Below are 17292 nucleotides of genomic sequence, written 5' to 3' on the forward strand. Positions count from 1 at the left end.
TTCTTTAGAAAGGCCTTTATTTGACTTTATAGCAAACGAAACACTAGTTTAAATCAAGTGTACCTGGTACACTGTTACAGCAATGAAGTGGCAACAATTTTAGACGCGACCTACCCTCTCCTTTCCTCCGGGCTGATCCACTGATTTAACACTGCCACAGGTGGGTGAGTGGGCATTCTATGCTCAAACATGATTTGGACGATAAAAACAAGATGAAATGTTACAGAAGTGAAAAATAAAAAAAAAGATTCTCTTAATGTTATCGGTCTAGGAGAATTAAGATTTCATGTTAAACACTGAAGAACCAGCCATTAAAACAGTTATGCACAGTTAAGTCTGTTTACCTGAAGGATGCCTTAAAGTGGTCCATATGATACAAGTCAGTTAAGGATCCTATATGAATTACTGTCCAGATGGGTTTTAAAAAAAAAAATCCAAACAACCCGTTTTGGACAAACCTGGGAACATCGGCACATGGATAAAGACTAGAAAAATCAGGTCATGAGACAAAAACGTTCTGCGCATGCCTGCTCCCCAGAATTCTGGATGACACTGCATCTCCCGGCCAAAAATCACCCCCCACAAAAAAAGCCATGGGCAAGACGTTTTGATCCAAAGAGATTCTCCATCCCCTTTTATCTTATAAATTCTCACTCACACCTCCATAAGTAACCTAGAACACTGTGTATATTTCACTTGAATTCAAGAGGTAAACACTGATGGATTCAATTTCACCCACTCTGTTTTAGGAGAGCGGAATGGAGTGAGGGAGATGTGTCAAAATCCTTGTTTGCATCTCTTAGCAGCCGCTCCCATCTGATCAAGAGGGAGTATTCCCCCCAGCCCCACACCTCTTCATGGTATTTTATCTAGGAACACTGAGGGTGAGGTGGGGGGAATTCCATCTCAATGTTGAATGCTGCATGACAGCGCTCAGGACTCCAGGGAGCCTGTAGAGATGGAAATGCTCCCTTCCTCACACGCTTTGAAAGAACCACGTTAATTAAGGTTTCACAAGTATAAAAATCAAATCACTCACTCAAAGACTCTGAATTCAGGACTAAAGAGGCAATTCTGATGGAGATGCGATTCACTCGGAGATGCTAATTTAAGTTTTGGAAAGGGACAGTACTCGTTGCAGAAATATCACGGGTTGGGTTCCCTCCCCTATATTTCCTGCTACTCTTTTTTGTCGGTTTTAATTATAATACAATTTACAACTGTAGTAAGAATACTACGGCCAAAGCCCCCGCGAAGCCCTCAAGCTTCAGAAAGTCCATCGATCGTGTAACTGGCTTTCGCTGCTAAAGCTGTTACTTGCTGAGGCCTCCGGGTTCTGTGTTTGCCGAGTGGAATCCTCGCCGTTTAAGCTCTTCCTGCAGACTGGACATGTGTCGTGCTGACATGGAAACAGGAATGTACAGTGAAAGCCCATCCCCAGCACCTTGGTAACCAGTTAGCAACCGTTGCTTATATAGCAACTGTCCACCCCACAAGTGTTTTATGTGCACTACTTGGAGGAATTCCCTTCACCTACCATCAAAATGCAGCCACCTCTGGGTTAGTGCACGACAGCTGATTTAGCAGTGCCAAGCAACGTTATATAGAGGCTTGGCAGGATCTGATTTTAAATGGATAACTATTGATAAATGTCGATTTCAACTGACACACTTAAGTTGATGAAAAAAAAAAACCCCCCAATAGATAAGTCAGCGTGCCTGCAGGGATCCGTTGTCACCGGCCTTGCTGGGAACCCCCTGCAGCACTGCTGTCACAAGAGTGAACAAGCGGGTCTGTGACAGCAGAGCTGCAGTGGTCTCCCCAAGCCGCCGCAGAGCAGATCAGACACGCCAGGACTGCAAGCAGGACAACGAGCACCCAGCTGCAGGCGGGAGGTGACCCCACTGCTGAATGGCTCCTCTGGCAGTGCAGGGAGCCCTCTGAAGCCATGCTGTCAAGGATCCGCCCCCACCTCTGCACTCACCAACCAGGAGCGCTGTGGGTCTCTACTCTGCCCTGCCAGGACTGCAGCTTTCCCTGCACTCTGGGCCTCAGGGCTCCAATGTCTCCAGCCCACAGCTCCAATGTTACAGCCCCGCTCGCTCACTCACCAGCCAGGAGCACAGGAGCCGATTCAGGGGCAGGATCTGTTCAGCAGCAGGCCTCCCCCAGGGCTGGGGGTTCGTCTTCCTCCTTACAGTCCTGGGTGGGGATCTCTGCTCTGCCAGGCCAGGAGGACTGCAGCCTCCCCCACACCTTGTGCCCTGGTCTCTCAAGCCCTTTGGCAGCCCAGGACCTTCCCCAGCTCCCCGCTGTCCGTGCTGCCCAAACCCTAACCCTATCCCCAAAACTATCAAAACAACAGCAGCTAAAAATAGAAAAAATACTAAGAATAAAATAATTAGAAAAAAAATCAAATTCTGCCAATCCTAGTTATACAGTAGTTTAGAAAAGGGAGGAAAGACTCAGCATCCAGTTGAAATGGCAGGAGGCGGGGTGGGGGGAATTTACACCGTTGACTGTTGCGAAGTGCTTTTTGGAGAGCTATGGATGAGAAGTGCTAAGAAAGAGCCAGGGATTCTACCAAGTACGTAAGTGGAACGTGGTGACCCACAGCAGAATGTGGAGAGAGCACACGGGTTAACGCTCCTACTCTTGTGAACAGCGCTGCTGAGTCTACGTGAAAAGAAGCGATTAGGGCCTTATCCGAACGACACTGCAAAGAGCCCCGAACAATATGCTGGGGCAAGTTTTTAACACCGACTCAGATGAAAGACCATCCCCTTCTAACCAACACCATTTCATTCCGCCCTGGCAGTCTCCCAGCCGAGGGCTAACCCAATACACCCCTGCTTAGCTCAGAGCTGTTGAGATCACAGTCCATGATGGCAGGACTGCCAGTTGTTTGGCCAATGTAATGTAACTATTAACCAGTAGCTACCATCATCTTTGTTTGCTATTTTGATAATGGATTACAAGGGACTGATGAATGGATCTGAAATTAATTGGTGACACGTTATTTGGCACAGCACGAGAATGACATGGTAGAAAAGTAGCCGTACGTTTCTAAAGAGAAGGGTTTTTTAATAGAAGTTACTCGGTGCTTTCTAAAAGCAGATTATATGTAACTATCTTGTAATCAGGTGCTTTAACAACTTGGCTACATAGGAAAGAAGACAGGAAAGATGAGTGGACAACAGCGACAATGGAAAGATTTCATGGGAAAACATGGCAGCAACGAACCACCATTTGCTACCAATGCAGTATTTGAAGCTCTCTTCGATTGATTCCATTTCAGATCCCTGTTCTGCCACAGCCTCCCTGCGCGACTTTAGGCAAATGCCTCAGGGTGTCATCAGTCTAAATATTAAAGACTCCGAGGAGCTCTGATATTACCATAAGGGGGTCCCCAGTCACTAAAACAGATACATCGACAACACAAAGAAGGGATGAATTCACAAACCAATTTAAATCCAAATGGTGGGAATACTTACCTTCAAGTGCTCCATTGAGGCTTCTGAGCTTGCAGTTTGGGGATTAATATGAGAACTGAACAGTGGATAAGGAACTGGTTAAAGGGGAGACTACAACAGATCATACTGAAAGGTGAACTGTCAAGCTGGAGGGAGGCTCCTAGCGGCGTTCCTCAGCGACTGGTCTGGGGACCAATCTTACTTAACATTTTTATTGCTGACCTTGGCACAAAAATAAAATGTGCGGATGACACAAAGTTGGGAGGTCTAGGCAAGAAGCAGGAGGGCCAGAATATCCTACAAGATGATCGGGATGACCTTGTAAACTGGAGTAATAGAAATGGGATGAAATTTAATAGTGCAAAGTGCAAGGTCTTGCATTTAGGGACTAACAAGAAAAAGTTTTGCTGTAAACTGAAGACTTATCAGTTGGAGGCAACAGAGGAGGGGAAAGACGTGAGTGTATTGGTTGCTCACAGGATGACTAGGAGCCAGCAATGTGATGCGGCTGTGAAAAGGGCTAATGCAGCCCTAGGAAGTATCAGGTGAGATATTTCCAGTAGAGACAGGGAAGTGTTAGTACCATTAAACAAGGCCACAAGGAGACCTCATCTGGAATAGCGTGTGCAGTTCTGGTCTCCCATGTTTAAGAAAGATGAATTCAAACTGAAGCAGGTGAAGAGAAAGGAGACTAGGATGATCCAAGGAATGAAAAACCTGCCTTATGAGAGGAGACTCCAAGAGCTTGGCTTGTTCAGTCTAACCAAAAGAAGGCTAAGTGGAGATACCATTGCTCTCTATAAATACATCAGAGGGGTAAATACCAAGAAGGGAGAGCAGTTATTTAAGTTAAGCGCCAGTGTTGACACAAGAACAAATGGATATAAACTGGCCATCAACAAGTTTAGGCTTGAACTTAGATGAAGGTTTCTAACCATCAGAGGAATGAAGTTCTGGAACAGCCTCTCAAGGGGAGCGTGGCGTGGCGGGGGGTGGGTGGGAAGAGAAAGAAGATGGGGACGGAACCTAACTGGCTTCAAGACTGATCTGGAGAAGTTTACGGAGGGGATGGTATGAGGAGACTGCCTACAATGGCATGTAGCCAATCTACGACTGCTATCAACAGCCATCTTCAGTAACTGGTGATAGGACACTAGATGGGGAGGACTCTGAGTTACTACAGAAAATTCTTTCCCAGGTGTCTGGCTGGTGGGTCTTGCCCACATGCTCAGGCTCTAACTGATCGCCAGATTTGGGGTCGGGAAGGAAATTCCCCCCAGGTCAGATTGGCAGAGACCCTGGGGTTTTTTTGCCTTCCTCTGCAGCGTGGGGCACGGGTCACTTGCAAGTTTAAATTAGTGTAAGTGGTGGGTTCTCTGTAACTTAAAGTCTTTAAATTGTGATTTGTGGGCTTCAGTGACTCAGCCAGAGGTTAGGGGTCTATTACAGGAGTGGGTGGGTCAGGTTCTGTGGCCTGTGATGGGCAGGAGGTCAAACTAGATGATCACGATGGTCCCTTCGGACCTTAAAATCTATGAGCTAAGTTCTCTCCATTTGGCAGGGGGGGAAACTGAGGCAGAAAGGTGCAGGGACTAAGCTCAGCTCACAGAGGAACAAATGGCCTAAGCCATGCTTCCTTCTACAGTATCTTCTTAGGGTTGGATCAGAGGTGGTGGAGACAGAGATATTCTGTGCATTAGGCAGGCACTGTGCTGTTCTGCAAGCTTCCCCCACTCTCTGCCTATGCATCCTCAGGCCTGCCAGGAGGGGTGCAGGAAGGTCAATCGACATGATTCATTCATTCCATGATATCAGGATGATGAGAAGTGGTGGGGGAGTTTTCAAGTCGACACTTCCCACTACGACAGAGACCCCAGCTTGTTTCACACGTAACAACCAACTGTCAGATGGCACAAGTTGGACTATGCTAACTCCAGCAGGATCTGACTGGGTGACAGATAAAAAGCATCATAAATCCATTAGCAATTTCTCCAAGTCTCCACTTTACTTCAGCCTGAAGGACGGCTTTGGACCAGACACGTCTCAAAGGCTGGATGATTAATATTATGGCGTCATGAAATGAAAGAGCTTTGGATTTAAGTGGCAGATAGTGTGGTCAATGTACCACATGCACTAGTAGCTCAAGACTGAGGTACGAGACAGCGAGGAGCAGTCAGTATTAGCACAGTGTCATTCTCTCTCTCACACACACTTACCAGTTCTAACCATGGCACGATGCAGTTGCTGTGGAAGAAGTGATTGCACGGTAACTGTCGAACCTGCTCTGCTACTGTATAGTCTTCTTTACACACAGGACACTCCAAACCTGTATCTGCAGGACAGATTCATACAGGGAATGGGTTAGCACGCTGGACACAGCAGAGACCTGTTTGCACGGCCTTAATCCATACTGGGCCCAATTACAACAGCCAAACCCTTACCAAAATGGAGCATCAAATGCCGCATTCACTTACTGATCTCAGCTGATTTCTCCCAGAGGGATGCAGACAGGAGGACTCGAGCTGGGGAACAGTGATCAGTTGTTGAAGAGGTGCATGGCTGAGTTTGCAGACATGAGGAAATGATGGAGGATGGATTGGTTTTTTGTTTAGGTCTCCCGTGCATGGCACAATAAGGAGATATTTTATCCAGAGTGCACTACCCATTGCGCCCTACCCATTGCTGACGGGCGACCGACAGTAACGGAGAACAGGTACCGGACACCCCGCACTGATAAACAGAGAATAAATTGGGGGGGGGGGAAAATTCAGCACAGGAAAGGGGAAAGGAAAGGTCCCAGAGATGGGGAGGAGGAGTTTAGAACTAGGGAAGGAGGGTCTGAGCTGGATAGTGGTTTCTAGTTCTGTCAATGGGATTACTCACAGGGGTGAAGTTACACAGTGTTTGTAGGATCGAGCTCTAGAGCAGTAAATTTCTCAAATGCCTTTGCCATTATTTTATTGACTTTTTATGGCCTTGGCGAGTCCATTTTCAAATTTTATTTTTATTATAACTTTTTTTTGTTTTTGTTTTTATAGTTACTGTTTCCTGATGGCTGGACTCCAAAACATACATGGGAGGGGAGAACATTCAGCGACTTTAATGGCTCGCAGTCTGCTTTATATTTGATCTTGGGGCCACAATGGACTTTTTTACATAGTTAATGCTCTGCAAAGTGCTATTAAAGATCTTCCAATATAGGGCCTTGGGGACTACACAGCCTCTAGTGGATGCTAACATTTACCAGGCTGGCACAAAAGATGACCGATAATGAAAATCAAACTAAGGGCATTTTACTTGTCTAATAAACTCACTCGCGTAGGACAGTGCCAACAACACCAACACAAGAACTAGGGGGTCACCCAATGAAATCAAAAACAAACATAAGAAAGTACTTCTTCACCCAACACACAGTCAACCTGTGGAACTCATTGCCAGGGGATGTTGTGAAGGCCGAAACTATAACACAGTTCAAAAAAAGAACGAGGTAAGTTCATGGAGGATAGGTCCATCAATGGCTATTAGCCAAGATGGTCAGGGATGCACCTCCATGCTCTGAGAGCTTAGTCTCTGCCAAAAGCTGCGAGTGGATGATGGGGACGGATCACTCACAATTACCTGTTCTGTTTCACTCCATGTGAAGCACCTGGTATTGACCACTGTTAGAAGACAGGGTATGGGCTAGATGGACCATTGATCTGACCCAGTTATGGCTGTTCTTATGTTAATTTTGCAATGCTGCTATGGAATTAGGATTAGTGATTCTTCCTCCCCAGGAAAAGAGCATGTTGGCTACAGGGCAATCCCAATTTTGACACTGAGAGCTGCTCTCCCGGCACCACTAGTGCTGCACTGACACTGCAACTCCAGCCCCAAAAACACATTTCCTAGCTTGTGTCCTTTGCCAGCAGAGATACTGAACCTGTCACATTAATTCCCGACTCAGTTGCCTGGTAGCACAACAGATGCTCAGCTAGCTCACAGACACAGGGCAGACCTTGCTGTTGCTTTGCATGAGATATTATAATATGGAGATACACGCTCCTCTTCAGTCTCCATAAATGAGACTAAAACTCGTGCATATAAAAAGATCCAGACAAAAACAGATACCATGGAAACAGATTTTTTTTTTGGTAAATGCGTCTTCAAAACAATTTTAGTTTCAGGGAACACATTAGCTTATAGGGGGGAAAGAATCCAGACTGCGACTTTGTGAGTCACACACGCCTGCAAACACACTAAACAAAAACAAAAAAAGAAAAAACCCACAAAAATACACCACACGTTGCTGAACCAACTGTTAAACCGTGAGTACTCATGAAACGCACACAACTCTTTGCTGTCAGTTATGCCAAAGGAACCTGTGATCCTTACACCCACATTTTAAGAGGATTTAGGGGCAGTTCGGTAGGAATCTGTTCAGAGTTGTATTTACCAGCTAAGAAAGGAGAAGTGACATGCAACCCCCCCCTTGGATTTGATAAACAGAAGGCGATAACATGAATAGAAGGAGGTAAGTTAAAAGTAGAGCAGCAACAGCTCAAATAAGCAAAAGGCGTGTTTCTGATGACTGGATAAATGCAACATACCACATGCACCACGCATGCCGCTGTCAGCCCAAAGCCTTGACTTTACCAACCAATGCCTGCTACTCATACAATTCAGACCATTTTAGCTTTTGGGAGGGCAATTGAGATAAGGGATCAAAGCAGGCCCACCTCCAGAGTCAGGGTAGCCCGAGTGGTCAGCAGAATCTCCAGAATTAAAAAGCACAACCCTCCATTGCTTGAGCTGAGTGACTCATCTAGATGGTGGAGCAGATGTTAGAGGGTACACACAACACACTACTGAATGGGAGATAGCAGGCAGTGGTGGAGGCAAAGCGTCTAATCATTAACATAGGGAAGCTTAAGTCAGAAAAGCCTTAGGAACCTATGGATGAGCACTAGTGTGGATCTAGCAATGCATCCAAATGGTAGAAGACACACAGCAGGACGTCAAGCATTATCAGACATGGGAAGACCGACCAGCTATTGGATTTAACCCACCGACTTGTTCCTGAGTTACTGTCACTGTTGGAAGAGAGGTGATCTTCTCTTTGTCAGCTGGGGGCGGTCCTGTGTTTTCCAACTGTCCTAAAAGCTGCAAGGGGATGACAAACACACCATGTTTTAGAACACAACACAGCCTTGTCTTGTGGAACCCCTCTCATTCAAGCTGTGCCTCCACACTACTCCACCACATTAACCAGGCCAGGGAGGGAGCTGCACCATAAAATGTACGCTAGTCACTCGCTACAGGATAGAGAGGTTTTCAGACGGCATCTGATGTTAAATGGATGCAGGTAGGCTGCATCTGGCAGAAACGGCAGAGGAGAAGGCTCTCTGACCACAGCAGGGAGCCAGTGCTGTACGAGCAGGGTGGGGAGGAGAAGAAAAAACCAAGAGACAGGCTGGAGGGAATGGGAGGAGGATACTGGACTGAAAGGGAGTTGACAGAGGTGTCTCAGGACTGAAGGGTTGGAAAAAGGCATTGTGCAGCCCGGTGGGCGTAAGAAGATACACAGCAGTGTTCTGCACACGCTGGGACTTGGGCAGGACATGGAGAGGAAATTACAAGTGGTCCCACTCTAGCCCAGTAATGACACCACAATAAAATGACAGAGGGGATATCGACCTGAGCGGCACCTGTCACTCGCCCCCTCCAGACACTGGAGGCAGAGTCAAGAGGAGCTGTACGTCCACACAGAAGCCAGACTGCTGCTTGTGGAATAGAGGGGGAGGTGATGTCAGCAAATGGCACCCGATGACCATAATGAGACTCTCTCCAAGCCCCCTCCCCTGGACATGTGGGATCTGGGCTCCTTTGAGGAAGCTGTGATGGAGAGCAAGATGCGTTTGAGAGGCAGTTTGTAAAGCTGTGGCTAGCGGCGAATGACGACAGATGGCCTGCACGCCATGTTCACAGCAAGATTAACTACCACAAAAATGTTCTAGTTGCTCATCTTCTCCAAGACAGGGGAGTCATTGCCCTCCAGAGATTTGGCTCCACTCCCAAGCCAGCCCCTTCTGTCCTCATATTAGCCAAAAAAAAGGCTTGTGGGGTGGTGATGGGAAAGGAATTGACCCAATTCTCCCTCAGCCAAGATGCACAGACCCTAGTGGGCAGAAGGCAATTGGTAACTCATAGCTTCAGAAGGCTCTGTAGCTCTCTAGACATAAAAGCTGCATCTGTCTGAACAGGGATCCATGCCGAGAACTGAAATCTTCAACGCAATGCCGGGACTGTCTTTTTGTCGTGCGTTTGTACAGAACCTAGCACAACCGATACCTGGGCGCTACGGTCAGACAAATAAATGATAAGAAGTTAGCTTTGCTATCGTTAAGGTTTGCAGGTCTGTTGCAAGGAACTTGCAACCTTCCTAGCAGATAGCGGCACAGCTAGAATTTGCTCTCACAAAAAGGCAAGGAGATGAAATAATATACACTTCAACGTCAGCTTTCATATGAAGCCCTCAAAAAGCCTCTGCATTAGCAGTCCAGTAATTAAGCCTCAACGCTGCCCCATTCCCACAAGGAGACAGATATTCCTGTTTTATACAGGGGAAAACAAAGCAGAGAAAGAAGAGATTCACTCAAAGTCTCACAGCCAGTCAGCAGCAGAGCTGGGAACCCAAGTATCCTGACCCGTCTCCCCATCCTCTTTGCTTGTAAAGATGGGCTGGTTCTTAGCAGAGATGAAGCAAAAATTATCAAAACCAATTCCTCCTCCTCTACTCTCGTCCCTGTGAGTGTTCTAGATGATAATTAAAAATAGCTTAAAGCACTAGCAGCCTCACTGCTACCATAATCAGGATCCCCTTGTACCAAGACGTTTGAGGTGGAGTCAGAATGAAGCACTGGGAGCTGCATCAAATTACTACATGCAACACTAGCGAGGTGTGTTCTCAGACCAGGTACCGAGGAGCCTGAGGTGGGGCTGATGGTTGTGGAACTGTGGATCAGCTGCTCTCAAAATCATTAGCCTCAAAAATGATTTAAGGGCTGAAATTAATGCCTTACAGTGAGAGACTAAAAGAGACTGTTTAGCTTATCAAAGAAGATCCAGAGGGGACTTGATGATGGAGTTTAACTACTTTCATGGGTACAGATACTAAAGGGCTCTAACAGGGAAAGGCGTAACAAGAACCAAAGCCAGACAAATTCAAATTAGAAATAAGGCCTAATTTTTTTAAGTGAGAGTAATTAACAATTGGAACAAACCACCAAGGGAAGTGGTGGATTCTTGATGTCTTCAAATCACAACTGGATGCCTTTCTGGAAGAGATGCTTTACTCAAACCAGTTATTGAGCTCCATACAGCAGTAACTGGATGAAATGTTATAGCCTATGCTAAACTGGAGGTCAAACCAGATGATCTAATCATAGAACCATATATCTGTAGGGCTGGAAGGAACATCAAGAAGTCATCAAGTCCAACTTCCTCTGATGAGGCAGGACCATGTAAACCTAGACCATCCCTGACAGGTGTTTGTCCAAGCTGTTCTTAAAAACCTCCAACAATGGGGATTACACAACCTCCCTTGGCAGCCTGTTCCAGAGCCTAACTCCCCTTAGGGTTAGAAAGTTTTCCCTAATATCTAACCTCAATCTCCCTTGCTGTGGATTAAGCCCATTGCTGCTGTTTCTATCTTCAGTGAACATGGAGAACAATTGGTCACAGTCCTCTTTATAAACAGCCTGTAACATATTTGAAGACTTACCAGATGCCCCCACACTCTTTTCTCAAGACTAAACATTCCCCTTTTTTTAAAGCTTTCCTTAGAGGTCAGGTTTTCTAAACCTTTATCATTTTTGTCACTCCCGTCCAGACCCTCTCCAATTTGTCCACGTCTTTCCTGAAGCGTGGCACACAGAATTGGACACAGGTCTCCAGCTGAGCCCTCCCCAGTGCCAAATAGAGCAGAACAATTTCCTCCTGTGTCTTACATACACTATTTCTGTTAATACACCCCATAATGATATTAGCCTTTTTTTGCCACTGCATCACCCTACTGACTCATACTCAATGCGTGATCCACTAAAACCCCCAAGTCCTTTTCGGCAGTACAACCACCTAGCCAATTATCCCCAATTTTTTAGTTATGCATTTGATTTTTCCTTCTTAAGTGAAGCACTTTGCACTTGTCTTTATTGATTTTCATCTTGTCCAACTCAGACCAGTTCCCCAATTTGTCAGTGTCATCCTGCACTGCGATCCTGTCCTCAAAAGTGGCTGCAACTCCTCCCAGCGTGGTGCCATCTGCAAATTTTATAATTTGTTATCTGCTCCACTCTGTTATCCAATGGTCCTCGCTGGCCTTAAAAATCTATGAAAAAGGGATTATCTCTAGAAGGAGGTGAGACTGACAGGAGAGGGAAGTGAAAGATAGAAAAATCTTACTGGCACAAATCAGAAAGCTTGGGCAGCATAACTGGGTCTCACCCCACATCAGCATACATGCAAATCTTACCTGGGTCACAATAGCATCAAGGCCGCTCTGTCCCCATGCATAGTCACCTGGATTTGAGTGCAGCATTCCACTCCTGCAGATAGGGGCAAACAGTTAAGGGAGCAATTTTGTCAACCTCAATACAGCTCAGAAATTGTCTTGCACTGAAATTCAAACAAACACCAGCAGTATTTATATAGCACAACATCTTGTGGGATCCCAGAGATGAAGCCGTTCAGTTGGGTACAGCTCTGACGGCACCAGAGCTGGAGTGCCATTTATCGCAGACACAACAGATTTGCAGCACGACACTTTTTGATTGCAACGATCTGATCCAAGGTGGTGGTGCTGAACGCTGCTCGCTACTCACCAGGAAAAAGGGTGCTGTGAGCCTGGGATTGCGGAGTTTGCAAAAAACCCTGCGAAGATCTGCTGTATTATTCTGTTAAGAAGAAAAGGTAAAAAAAATAACAAAAACAAAACAAAAAAAAACAAATTGAGCAAACAGGCTAGGGAAAAAAACCTAGGCAAGCAATGACATTTTAGTGAGAGAAGGACAGTAAACCACTAGCTCCTCCCAAAATCAACTCTGGGTCCCTCCCTCAGAAAGCCACACTTTTGTTGTACATCTTTCCTCCTAGGGTGAGCCAAGACTGCCCAACAGGCGGGAGGAAGGAAGCGTGTTAAAGCAATGCAAACTTCTCCAAGATGGTGCCAGGGGTTGAGAAGGGAAAGCAAAGGGTTGAGATTTCCAGGGCACTGACTCTTTTTCCCTACCCCGATAGCTCTCATTGCTGTGGGGACGGAGATTAAAGGAGGAGGAAGTGGAGAGTGAAAAATATTCAACTCCGAGTCAATAGTTTTCACTGATTTTGGAGGAGAATATGGGTTTTTAAATGACATGCCCTGGATCCAAGGAGTTATGGGATTTGCAGGTATGGCAAATGAATGAACACTCAGAGTTAAAAACCTGGGCCCATGTAAAGGATTTTAGGCACTGCAATACCTAACTAATTTAGGAGCCTAAATCGCATTTTCAAAGGGGATTTAGACACTTAGGAGCAAAAATTCCATCAACTGTCAACAGGATTCGCTTCCTACGTGTAAATAAATCCCTTTTGAAAATGAGATTTAGGCTCCTAAATCAGTTTGGCACTGCAACACTGAGCCCAGCGATGCAGAAACACCTTTAAAAATCTGGGCCCTAGACTCTAGGGCAGTGGTCCCCAACCTTTTTCGTCTGGCGGGCACGAGACGACGAGCCACGGAGCACCGTGGCGGCGGCGGAGCATCCGCTGAAATTCCACCAAGTGGCAACGTCGACAGGCATCACCGCCGAAATGCCGTCGACAAACTGCGGCATCCAGAGGCATCGCTGCTGAAATACCACCAAAAATTGGAGGCATTTCAGCGGCGATGCCTCTGGATGACGCAGCTTGTCGGCGGCATTTCGGCGGATTCTTGTCCGCCGGCCAGTACGCGGGCGGACTTAGACGCCCCGGCGGGCACCATGGTGCCCACGGGCACTGCGTTGGGGACCCCCTGCTCTAGGGATACTCAACAGATCAAAGCCAGTCTTCCTGCACCTGCCGCAGCACCAGATGCAGGACCAAGACCCCTTATTGTATTAGCTCTCAGCATCCACTGGGCCGAGCACACTCCCATCCGGGGGAGTCAGGAGCCAAAGAGATTATTCCAATCCCTTCTCTCCTCCATAGCACCAGTCCTCCCTGCCTCCCCAAACAAGAGCTCTCGTACCTCCCGCAGCATGTCCCGCGACCGCAGGGGCAGCCCCTTCCCTTAACGAACGCCCCACGGCCCCTTAATGGGTCCTGGCTTGAGGGTGTGCTCAGGGACGAGCGGCGGGTAGAGCGGGTTAGGATGCAAATAAGAAGGGGGATTCCCCGCTGATGAACGCAGTGCCAATTTGGGACTTCGTCTAGGTAAGCACTCTGACCCAATACTCCCGCTCTCCTCCAAATCTAAGGACCCGCCCCATGCCCAAGGCCTTAAGAATTAAGACGACTGCGGGCCCAACGCCACAATCTAATGGGAGGGCATCTCACTGCCGTGCAGGGGTTTGGAGGTCACGACTCGTCTCTGTCCTTGTTCCCAGACTGGTAGCACCACTGGGGCACCCCAGAAGCAGTGGGTCCAATGCCTCTCTTTAGCAACCCCAATTCTGGAGGGGCCCCAACAGGCTTTACAAAGGACCCAGTCATCCACAGGGGGTAGGGGGATGAGTCTGCTGAGGGGTAAGGGTCTGGGAAGCCTGGCGGCTCAAGCAGGAGGGAGGCCCGAGAGAAGCCGCGATAAGTACACTGAAAGTCTCGTCACTTACCCTTCAATAGCAGGAGACCTGTCTGGACGTGAGCTGCCCCGGGATCTGTACCTCCGCGTCATGGGCAGCCGCGGGGGCCTGCTTGGTCCCCAGAGATCCGCATGTGCTTGGTGGCCCCTTTCGTTGTCTCGGCTGTCTTGATCCAGCGAGCTGCTGCTCAGAAACGGTCGGAAGTCTGGGAATAACATCGTGTGGTCCAGGTGGTCCCAAAGCTGTTGAGAAGCCAAGACACGCACAACACACACGCCCAGGCTGTTAGGGCAGGAAAGGAAGAACCTGCTTTAAATACAGCTCAAGAGGGACTGGATGGGTTAAGGGATCAGTAGCGGACATGGGATCTCTCTCCTCTTGATCACTGGCTTGATTCTAACGTAGGTCGATAGAGACTGAAAGCTGTTGCCACTTGGATGGTGGCGCACGTTCAGTAGCCCGTGGAATGAGCAGGGAGGGGAGGATACTACACCTAGGGAGACAGACAGACACCCCCACCACGCCCCTTGTTACTAGCCTCAGCAGAGGCCAGGACTGACTAGGCCACAGAAACCCCCCCAGGGCAGAACAGAGGCTCAGGATGAGAGCAGCGTAAGGACACTAACACTGCTGGTATCTCTTCTAGGGTTAGACAGAGGACTACAATCTCTGAGGCTGCAAATCTGGACTCTTTCTCCAGTGTGATGGATTTTAAGATTACTTCTAGACCAAAAGGTGAGGCTTCTTCTGTTCCAATGGAGACAGGACCCAGAGGGGAAAATATCGGCTGCTCGTAAATGCAGGGCTAAACAGCAGAGGAGCTGTGGTTTTCTAAAGGCCCTTTAGAAAGGAACAGTATAGCAGTGACAAGTGTTAGTCTGACATCCCTGGAGACTGACAGTCTCTATTCCCAGAGCAGGTACTGCCAGGGCAGAACAAGTTTTCACACACACAGCTCCCTGCCCTATCTGTAGCCCCGTAGCGCCTAGAGACCCCATACAAGATCAGCTGCCAGGTGCTGTACAGACACCTAGTAAGCGCCACGTGTTGTAAGCTCTTTGTGGCAATGCTGTCTACGCAGACAGACAAAAGGCTGGCGGGAAAACAGGCACAGAGAAGGGAAGTGAATTGTCCAAGATCATATAGCAGGTCTGCCGAGTCCCAGTCCAGCGCTCTACCCACTAGGCCATGCTGCCTCTCTGATAAGTAATCAGGGACTCACTACACAGCAGGTACCAACCGGCAGAGGTCAGCAGTGGCCAGAAGCCATTGCTACCCAGCAGGGGATATTCTGCATGTCAGCAGTCTGAAAAGGCCGACCCCACTGACAAATAACGGACTCCATCTACGCAGGCTATTGTGGGCTGCAGGCTACAGATTACCTCTAGGTTCGTGCCTTTGAAGCTGCAATTGCTGGGACAAAAAATCCTCAGCGTACTGCAAAATGGGGCAGCAGGGTTATGCCAAGCCTGGGGAACCGGACAGAAGGAGGCAGCAGGGCTGCTATAACCAAGGAGTCGGTTAATTAAGAGCCGCCTTTCGGGAAAACTTTGTAAAACGTCAAGCAGAGCAGGGTGCGGGGGGAGGAAACAAAGTCATCCTGAGAAAAGCAATTTAGCAAATTTAGATTGTTTGCCAGACATTCTCTGGGAACCATGGCAACCAGCTTAATTTAGCCCAAACTAATCAGGTGCATCACCCCCAATTAGACTAATTTGTTGATTCTTCCCTGGCAGATTTATGCACAGCTATCAAAGCAGACTACATGTTTGTTTTAGTAACTTACATAGCACTCCTCATACTCAGCCAGAATGGAGCTAAATGCAGTTCTCAAAGCCCTGGGCTAGTGGGTGTTAGCATAGTCTAGCTGGTAAGAGCACTGGACTGGGACTCTGGAGACAGGGGTTCTAATCCTGGCTCTGCCACTGGCTCAGTGTGTGACCTTGGGCAAGTCACTTTAACTTCTCTGTGCCTCAGTTTCCCCATCTGTACTTACCTTCTTTTTAAAGTGCTTTAACAGCTATGGGGGAAAACAGGTAATAACATTATAGGTGCCTCTGGCAAAGAAGGGGTGAGGAAGGGAAGGAACAGCTGAAAAAGGCTAGGGGAGAACTAATCTAAGCCTTGCATCTAACCTTCAAATCAGCTGCAAAGGAGCCGTGGTGGATACACATAGGGAGGTAACACCAGGCCATGGAAGTCTCATGTTCAGCCAGTTCCAGATGGAACCTCGGTGCATCAAAGAGACGGAATGAACACGATTGCCTTGGACGGACTCACAGAGAGATGGTCGCTCGTGTGTTCTTCCCAATCAGCTGACAAAGGTCCAGGGAGAAAGTAGCTGTTCTTTTTCCTTCGTGGCCTTGCAGCAGAATATTTATTAGCTTTTCTGCCAACAGTAGGGGAGAGCAGCAATGCTTCCGCTCCTTTCACTGCACTAGGTTTAATGATCGAATGGGTAAAACTAAAGCATTTTGTTTTAACACCGATGAAAAAAGAAGTCTTGATGGGATGTGGGGGAGGAGAGGTTTCTGGTGGGTAGAGCAGAGGACGAAAAGCTAAGCCTCCATATTGTGTGACATTGGGAAAGCCACACCGCCTCCCAGTGCCTCTATTTCTCCACCTGTAAAATGGGGATTAAGCCTCCCTCGCGGAGGGCGATGTGAATCAGCATGTGACTAATTAGCATTAGATCTGAAATCCTCCAACGCCAGGTTCCATAGAAACAGAAGAGCACGTTTTGCTCTTAGCTAGGACAACCGGCTTGGAAACAGGTTGCTGAGTTCAGACCACAGACAACAGCTGTGGTGATAATGGCCAATCGTCTAAGTCAGACAGTGCAACGTATTTTGTAGGACCCACTGATATGTTTAAGCCCAGCTTTCTGGCCGGCAACAAACAGTAGCCTGTTCATTCTGCAACAGGTGAGCTGGCTCATTAAGCGAAACTGGGCTCAGCTCTCCAGATCCGGTCCAGGAGCTCCCTGTTGGGCCCACTGAAGGGCTAAAAAGGTCATT

The 17292-nt window shown here is 47.7% G+C and overlaps 1 protein-coding gene across 1 annotated transcript in view; it reads right to left on the reverse strand.

Annotated features, from left to right (window-relative positions):
* Window positions 1-17292, reverse strand: part of RNF115 (ring finger protein 115) — a 40285-nt gene continuing 22993 nt past the window's right edge. Inside the window, exons 4-9 of the mRNA XM_044991129.1 lie at window positions 14306-14517; window positions 12335-12406; window positions 11986-12058; window positions 8522-8615; window positions 5690-5805; window positions 1-1399 (exon numbers count right to left, since the gene is read on the reverse strand). Of these exons, the coding sequence (XP_044847064.1) occupies window positions 1268-1399; window positions 5690-5805; window positions 8522-8615; window positions 11986-12058; window positions 12335-12406; window positions 14306-14517 (699 nt within the window). The 3' untranslated portion in view covers window positions 1-1267. The remainder of the gene's footprint in view (window positions 1400-5689; window positions 5806-8521; window positions 8616-11985; window positions 12059-12334; window positions 12407-14305; window positions 14518-17292) is intronic.

This window comes from Mauremys mutica, chromosome 17 (assembly GCF_020497125.1).
Source record: "Mauremys mutica isolate MM-2020 ecotype Southern chromosome 17, ASM2049712v1, whole genome shotgun sequence".
Classification (NCBI taxonomy): Eukaryota; Metazoa; Chordata; order Testudines; family Geoemydidae; genus Mauremys; species Mauremys mutica.